This window comes from Geospiza fortis, unplaced genomic scaffold, assembly GCF_000277835.1.
Source record: "Geospiza fortis unplaced genomic scaffold, GeoFor_1.0 scaffold113, whole genome shotgun sequence".
NCBI classification, from domain to species: Eukaryota; Metazoa; Chordata; class Aves; order Passeriformes; family Thraupidae; genus Geospiza; species Geospiza fortis.
In genome coordinates this window covers 88,706-96,113 of record NW_005054429.1, presented here as the reverse complement: position 1 = coordinate 96,113, position 7,408 = coordinate 88,706, and the positions used below count along the sequence as shown (strand labels likewise).

Below are 7,408 nucleotides of genomic sequence, written 5' to 3'. Positions count from 1 at the left end.
CACAGCAGCACGGGCAGGGGAGCTGCGAGGCCGGGAAAAGCCGGGAAGGGCAGGGAAGAGCTGGCCCTGCCCGCGCATCGGCACCTGCGGGAACAGCGAGTAGCGCGCAGAAGTTGTCGGGGGAGGAAGGGATGGGAAGCTCTTTTCCGTTCCTGGTTGAGCAGAAGTTGGCATTTCCATGACAAGCTGCATTAGTGGGTATAAACACGGTAATTAGCTGTAGAAGCGCTGGGTTTGTACCTGTAATTAATTGTTCCCGGATTCAAGTTAGCTGTGTGAGGAGAGACCTGCCTGTTGTGGTGTTTAATGCAATTTATCTCTTTCTTACAAATACATAACGTGCAGGTCTGATAAAAATTTACTAAATGTACTAAAAAGTGTACTAAATGTACTAAAAAATGTACTAAATGTACTAAAAAAATTAAAACTGATGTTTCCTTGACATTTGTGAATGGATGCTTTTAAAACTTAAAATATACTTAAAACTGACCAGTATCAAAATCAAAGCTCATTTTTGCTTGCTTTAAGCTCTTCATTTTAATAACCATCGTCTCATGCTTTGAGCAAAGCTGCTCTTTTCCCCCAAAGTGTCCTGAGTTTCCGTGCATTTAATCTCATCTGCAGCACTGCAGCCACCTCAGCAGCTCAGCCCTGCTACCCCAAGTCTCCAGTGAAGTGCTATCTGCGGTGACAAATATGCCAAAAGGAAAACATAAGCAGCCTGGATGGTATCTCCGCGTTACAAAGGCTGCTTGTGATGCCTGTGCTTTGACTCAAAACTCCCCGCACACTGGCTTTTTAATCATGAGATCCCTTTTTCAGCACAGCATCGAGAGTAACAACTGCAGCACAATGAGCCAGCTTCATAGATATGGGAATGTTTAGATTTCCCTGCCAGTGACTAAAGGCCTTTAGCTTTCACTAGCCAGTCCCAGCTCGCATTGTTGTTGCCTGTTGATTTGTCTTCTCTCATTATTCCTTGACATGCAGCTCTCCACCCACGCCCACACTAACAACCCTCACACAAAGCGCATTGAGGTATTAACCAGGTTACAAGTTCAATGGAAAATTACACTAAGATTGTGCTGTGTGGCAATATAAAGGGATGGCATTCACTCTCCCAAAGAGCCTGTTAAAAACGCAGCTGGGTTGTTTTTTTCCCCCTTTCAAGCATCCTAACAAAAACAATTTTTAGAAGTGAGGGGGTGTATATCTGGGGGTACGTGTGTCCGCGCGTCCTTTAGGTACAACGGGTACAGACAGACACAGGCCTGGCACAGTGCAAATCCCCTCTGGAAATTCTGCCGGATTCTGGAGTTCATTTAGAGCATCCCCAGAAACCCCAGCTAAATAAACAGTTAGATACGTGAACCTATCTTCTTTTTGCTAGCCCAAGTTGCAGGCTGGTGGAAGGGCTGAAACTCTGTAAAAGTGTTCCTTAAGAACCTCTCCTTACTGAAAATAAAATCAAAATTAAACTTAATGTTATCTTTTTTTTGCTAGCCTAAGTTACAGGCTGGTGGAGGGGCTGAAACTCTATAAAAGTGTTCCTTAAGAGCCCCTCCTTATGAAAACTGAAAATAAAATCAAAATAAAACTTAATGAGATCAACCTAGCACAGTAACAAAATTTGCAACACCACACTATAAGGTTAAAAAGAAAATAGTATAATAAAGGAAATACAAAGGCTTTGGCATGGTTTTTACAATCAACAATGGTTAATCTTGATATGTAGTTGTGAACAACTTCAAAACACTTAAGTTTAAAACTCTTGCAAGCACTTTTAATTGATTAGGAATGAATTCTAGATGCACAAAGATGATTGGACTGTGAACAGTAGTACAACTATATCTAAGAACAATTAACTCTTGCCGACCAAAAAAGAAACGTATGATGCATGAAAATGTGTATAAAACATCTATAGAATATTCTTGTCAAATATAAATGAAATTAACTTTATTATAGAAATCATTCTGGGAGATTTCTAGGGAAGACAAATACTTACATTTCGACATAAAACAAATCGGATTATATCGAAGACACAATCTACCTTTTATCTATCAAACTCTTTTCTTCATGGCAGCTCTCTCTTAACCCCTGTTTGCACATAGCTTCAGCCGTTAACAACCTTTGGAAATACCAACAGATATTTTTCTTACATAAATCTAGTGCGTGTTGTTCCAGGTTTAGTTATATGCAATGGAATGATACAAACTTGGAACGTCAATCCATAATCTATGAACAGATTGGTAGAAGTATTCGATATATCTTGATAAAACTCTTAAATTCGTGGCAAAGCTTGTTTACCTTGGCTTCTTTTTTTTTTTTTTCCTTTTCTTTTTTTGTTTTTTTTTTAAACAACTTCATGACCAACACAGATCAAACATCCATCCAGTCTACATTGTTCTTTTTTTTTTTTTTTCATTATAACATACAAATGCCCATTTACAAATAATACACCAAAATGAATAAAAGTTTGGATACCAAAATGAAGATTTGTTCCAACTGATATAATGCCTTCAGTGTACAAAGGTCCATGTGAAAGTCTTTTCCATGTGTTACAGCATAGGGCACAGTTGCAGTACAGAAGTACTCTGAGAGCCATTCTTCCTTTATAAAATACTGCTGAACATCCAACTGTTGTCCATATAGTCATTTACAGAATTAACACATGTTTTACTGTAATCTTGGCCAGTATTGAGACATATCAGGTTCACTGCCAGGAACTTGAACTGGAACTGACACTCCAGGGGAAATGAGACCTGAAAATTGAGAGGGAAAATGGATATTTTAGGGTTTTTTCTATCCATAGCACAATTTTTACTTTGCGGTTTCACACATTTGAGCTTGTATTCCAGCAAACATCAAATTATTCCAGCAAACATCAAACCTCACCATCTACCAGCCTGTGGAACCAGGGGTTGGGGGTTTATATACTTTAGAAATTATGCACATCTCACTGATTGTTGTTATAAATAAACTTTCACACTTTGAGATAAATGCCAGAGCCTCGGCTCATTTGTATCAGTTGAGAATTCAGCCCAAAATACACAGAACGGTTCTGTTCTTTTGAAAAGTGCCTCGATTGCTCCTGTTTCTGCTGACACTTGCCCTTTTTTAACCCTGATTTGCCTTTTTTATGCATGGGCTAATATTTCTACAGGTTCCCTGCCTCTTTGATAACTTCAAACCTTTAGCAATAAATAATGTCTGACACAGACACGGTAAAAATGTGCCCAGTACTGCAAACAGTTTCACATACACTTAACCTCACCGCTGTGGATACCTCTGCTGCAATTTAATGCTGAAATAAATGCTGATTTAGAATTTAATTACACAGGGAAGATTTTGAGGGATGGGCAGTGGGAGCTCATTGAAGAGCTTGCCTCTGCCCTGCTATTTCCACACCACCTCTGTTAATCAGCTTTCTTTCCATCTAGCCCTCCAAGAAGCAGCTTAAAAATCAGATTTTTTTTTTTTGCTCTAGTTTGCAAGGTTATACATTTTCATCTTCTGCCTGGTGTGGCAGCAACGAATCCCAGCAGAGAGACGTCCCCCAGTGATGGGGAGAGAGTTGTCACAGCCAGTGCAGGTGAATGCTGATGGCTGGAGCAGAGAAGGCGGGCTGGCAGGGGGAGCAGGGGTCACTCACCTGTGGAAGTGGTGCCAGAGGTGCCCATGGGCTGGCTGTTCATGTGTGTCTGCATGTGAGGAGGGGTGTATGTATCATAGCTCCGTCCATTCACCGATGGACTGGTGGGCAGCATGCAGGAGTAGGAGGAGGTCTGGCTGGGCACCGGGGGCTGTGGGGGCAAAGCACAAACTGGTAAGTGGCCCTGCAGCTAAAGACAGCATCACACCCTTGGGCATGGACGTGCCAGCCCTCAGACAGCAAAAAAAATCAGCTGCAGGTTTCAAATTCAGGCCCTCCGATGTAAAAACCTATTTAGGAGCCCAACCAAGCAGGCCCTTCATGGAGGCTTTTGGGCTAAAAACCAACATGGACAGTTACTGGTGCTTTTTCAGACGTGCTTGGCGAGCAGATCCCTACACTCAGATGCTGATGGAGGTGTTACATCCCTAAGCCTGAGTGCTGCCCTCCTTTGTACCCATCTTCCTTTTGGAAGATGTCTCCTAGAACTTGCAGCCAGAGACAGGGCCGGCATCTAACCTTGTACTTGGTGCTGTAACTAAAACATTACTAATATTTTAGTTACGGCGCACTTGGTGCTGTAACTAAAATGTAACTAACATTTTAATTACCTCACACTTGCTGCTGCGTAAATAAAACATAACTAACATTTTAGTTACCTCACACTTGCTGCTGTAACTAAAGTCACTCCACTGAGGCACAGAGGCTGGTCCTGCATCTGCCAGCGTGGGGCACATACACACAGACCACGTGTGGAGCTGGGGGGACCAAGGCTCTGCACGGGAATCCCCCAACCCCACACATACATGTGCATTGATCCCCATCACTGATCCCCATCAGCCACCCCAAACCTGTGCCAGCTCCATCCCAGAACAGACACCTCCATCTACCTCAACTCCAAGCCCTAAAACCCAATGTGCCAGGGGGGACAGCAGCTGGGGCAGGCCTGAGGGATGGCACAGAGCTGGAGAGAGACCAAGCAGAGCCTGCTCCTGCTCCAGGCTGCCGGGTGAGCGGGGACCAGCGCAGCCCTGATCCAGGGAGGCAGCGAGGGAACGGGAAGCAGGATGAGCGATTCCCACCCCGAGCACACCAGACCCGACACTCTGCATGTATTTCCTGCCTGCACATCCCTGCCACACACCAGCAGCACTCACTGAGAGCCCCCCTTGCTCTGGGAGAGCACACAACGCCCCGTGCACCCGCAGAGAGACCCCTGCGAGCCTGCCTGGCTGCCCTGCCACGCTGACCACGCAGGCAGCGTTTTCCAGCCAGCTTCGCACGTGCTGTGTCCCTGCCCAGGTGCCCAGTGGTGAATCTGGGGCCTCCTGCTTTCCCAAGGGTCCCCTCCTGGACCAGCCTTTTGATCTTTTGTCATCCGCTCCCAGCCCCGCTGCCGGGGACGGCGCCGCCGGCCTCGCACGTCACGGAGCAGCGGCCCAGCCAGCGCCACTTCTTTCCGCAGACTTGCAAGACTCTAACTTTATTTGGTTAATTTTGGTTCAGCAATTAGTAACATCGTAATTGCCACAGCGAAGGAGTCAGGCTCTCTAATCTGCTCGCCTGTCTCTAGCAGTGGTCAATGCTGTGCGCCTCAGACAAAGCTGTAAAACTCCCGTAATTGGCCAGCACCTTCCTAGGCCAACCCCACCATTAAAAAAGGAGGAATTTTGCATCTGAAAGGTCTATAGAAACAGACCCCAAAGGAATAGATTTCTTCCTAACCCAGCTGGTGATCAGCTAATGCTTTCAGGCATGAGGATTGACAGCTCTTGCAATTCTGGCTTAGCTGGCATAACCACTGATGCTAATCACATCCTTCCCTCTCTCAGGTGTTCCTAATGTGCCTCTGCCACGTTACCTACATCCAGAAGGTCGGATCCCTCCAGCAGCTTATTCAGGCAGCAATTTCCACAATATGGCATCAGCGAGTTCCAGAGGTTAACCACTTTTTTTTTTTTTTTTCCCAAACAGCATTTTTTTAATCCCAGATTTGTTGCCTTGCAAATCTGAGGACTTTTCTCTTTGGAAACCTGAGAAAAGTGCTTGCTGAGCACCACATCTTTCAGTGCCCTTTCCCTTCTGATTCCCCCAAACAGGGCATCTGAAAAGATGCCGAGGAAGTGGTTGGGTGCAGGTTTCCCTGCAGCACGGTTTGGGTCTGTAATCCCTCGTGGCATGGAGGAAGGGTCCCCACCCACACTCCCACACAGCCCAGGGGCTGCTGAGTGCCCAGGGAATGCCGTGCCCTGGCGTGGCACTGGACTTACTTGCATAGGCAGGTTGTTGGCCATGGTGAAGCTGGGCATGGGCGGCAGCGCGCTGTACGTGTTCGTGAGCGCCGTGTCCGTCCTGCCCAACATGGAACCTGATGTGAAAGAGGAAACTATAATAGAATAGACAGATAGATGGACACATTAGTTTAACCACAATTACAACTGGCAGCACAGCCTCAGAGTCTCATTTGGCCCAGAGGATGGATGGATGGATGGATGGATGGATGGATGGATGGATGGATGGATGGATGGATGGATGGATGGATGGATGGATGGATGGATGGATGGAGGTGAGCGGGTTGGTGGCATTACCGGGGGTGGTTGGTTGTGGGATCGGCTGGTAAACGCTTGTGCTGAAACTACTACTGATGGGAATGTGGCTGGGAGTGTTGCTGGCTTGTCTTCGCTGGTTCCTCAGCTTCTCTTCCCTTCTCCACTTGGCCCTTCTGTTGGAAAACCACACCTGGAAATACAGGATTTGAGAGATGTGAGTGACCTTACAAGGGCTAGAGGCACAGGGCCTCCCCCACGCAGCTCAAGAGCAAAGCAGCGGGTGAAAGCAAAGCCAGCTGCTGCTATTTTCCTGAAAGAAGGGTATGGGCAAATACCTGATCATAAATATGGGTTGCCCCATGCCTTGAGAAGCCAGGAGTAACAAAATCAGAGTAGTAATAGTGAAAATAATAATAGTTAACAACTGCAGAGCAAATCAGTACCTGTATCCTTGCTTCGGGCAGGTCTATTTTAGCAGCTAGTCTCTCTCTTGCAAACACATCAGGATAGTGGGTCCTCTCAAATTCTGCAGAAGGAAACATTCTTGCATTAGCTCCACAGTTGATGTGGCTGACTGTAAAACCAGAGCTGTTCCTGCGCTGCCTGTGCTCTAAACACTCCTAAGAAGCATCACTGTAAGGGCAAAGCTGAGCTTTCTGCCTGTGTGTTAGCAAGGAGGACGCCTTGCCTGCTGGGGAGCATTGCCGTGGGGATGGGCAGGCTTGGGTGCAGTGCTGCATCTCTCAAGAAGCAGCCAGGGCTTCTGCCTCCACCGAGGGGGTCCCCGAGGCAGCTGTGACCCTGTCACCGAGAAGCGAAATGGCACGTCGCTGGATAACAGCGCAAAACCAGGACAAAGCTCCGCGGCGGGTCAGGGGCGAGGCGCGCCCAGGCCGGCCAGGGAAAAGGGCACCTGCTCCCAGCCCCGGGCTCTGGGGATGGGGAGTGAGGTGGGGGCAGGTCTCTGCCAGCCCCCTGCCTGCCCTCGCCTCCCCAGCAAGCAGCACAGTGGATGGGAGGAGAGTTATGCCCCCCGAGAGAAGCCCGGGGCGCAGCATCGGTGTGGTGCGTGCCCTGAACACCTCGCCTTTGAAAACCATTTTAACAGCTTTGCAGGGCACACCACGGCCAGCAATGAATATTTGGTGAATAAAAGAGCACGGAGGGAGCTGCAGATTTTAAATATATACATATATATAAGGAATGC

At 47.1% G+C, this 7,408-nt stretch overlaps 1 protein-coding gene across 2 annotated transcripts in view; it reads right to left on the bottom strand.

Annotated features, from left to right (window-relative positions):
• Positions 1-1,761: 1,761 nt before the first annotated feature.
• The window catches only part of PAX6 (paired box 6), an 11,102-nt gene continuing 5,455 nt past the window's right edge, over positions 1,762-7,408 (bottom strand). Inside the window, exons 5-9 of one of the 2 annotated variants that reach the window (XM_031061878.1) lie at positions 6,645-6,727; positions 6,241-6,391; positions 5,923-6,020; positions 3,653-3,803; positions 1,762-2,762 (exon numbers count right to left, since the gene is read on the bottom strand). In XM_031061878.1, coding sequence (XP_030917738.1) covers positions 2,677-2,762; positions 3,653-3,803; positions 5,923-6,020; positions 6,241-6,391; positions 6,645-6,727 — 569 coding nt within the window. In that variant the 3' untranslated portion in view covers positions 1,762-2,676. Of the gene's footprint in view, positions 2,763-3,652; positions 3,804-5,922; positions 6,039-6,240; positions 6,392-6,644; positions 6,728-7,408 lie in introns of both variants that reach the window. The other variant, XM_031061877.1, reaches the window with a different exon arrangement.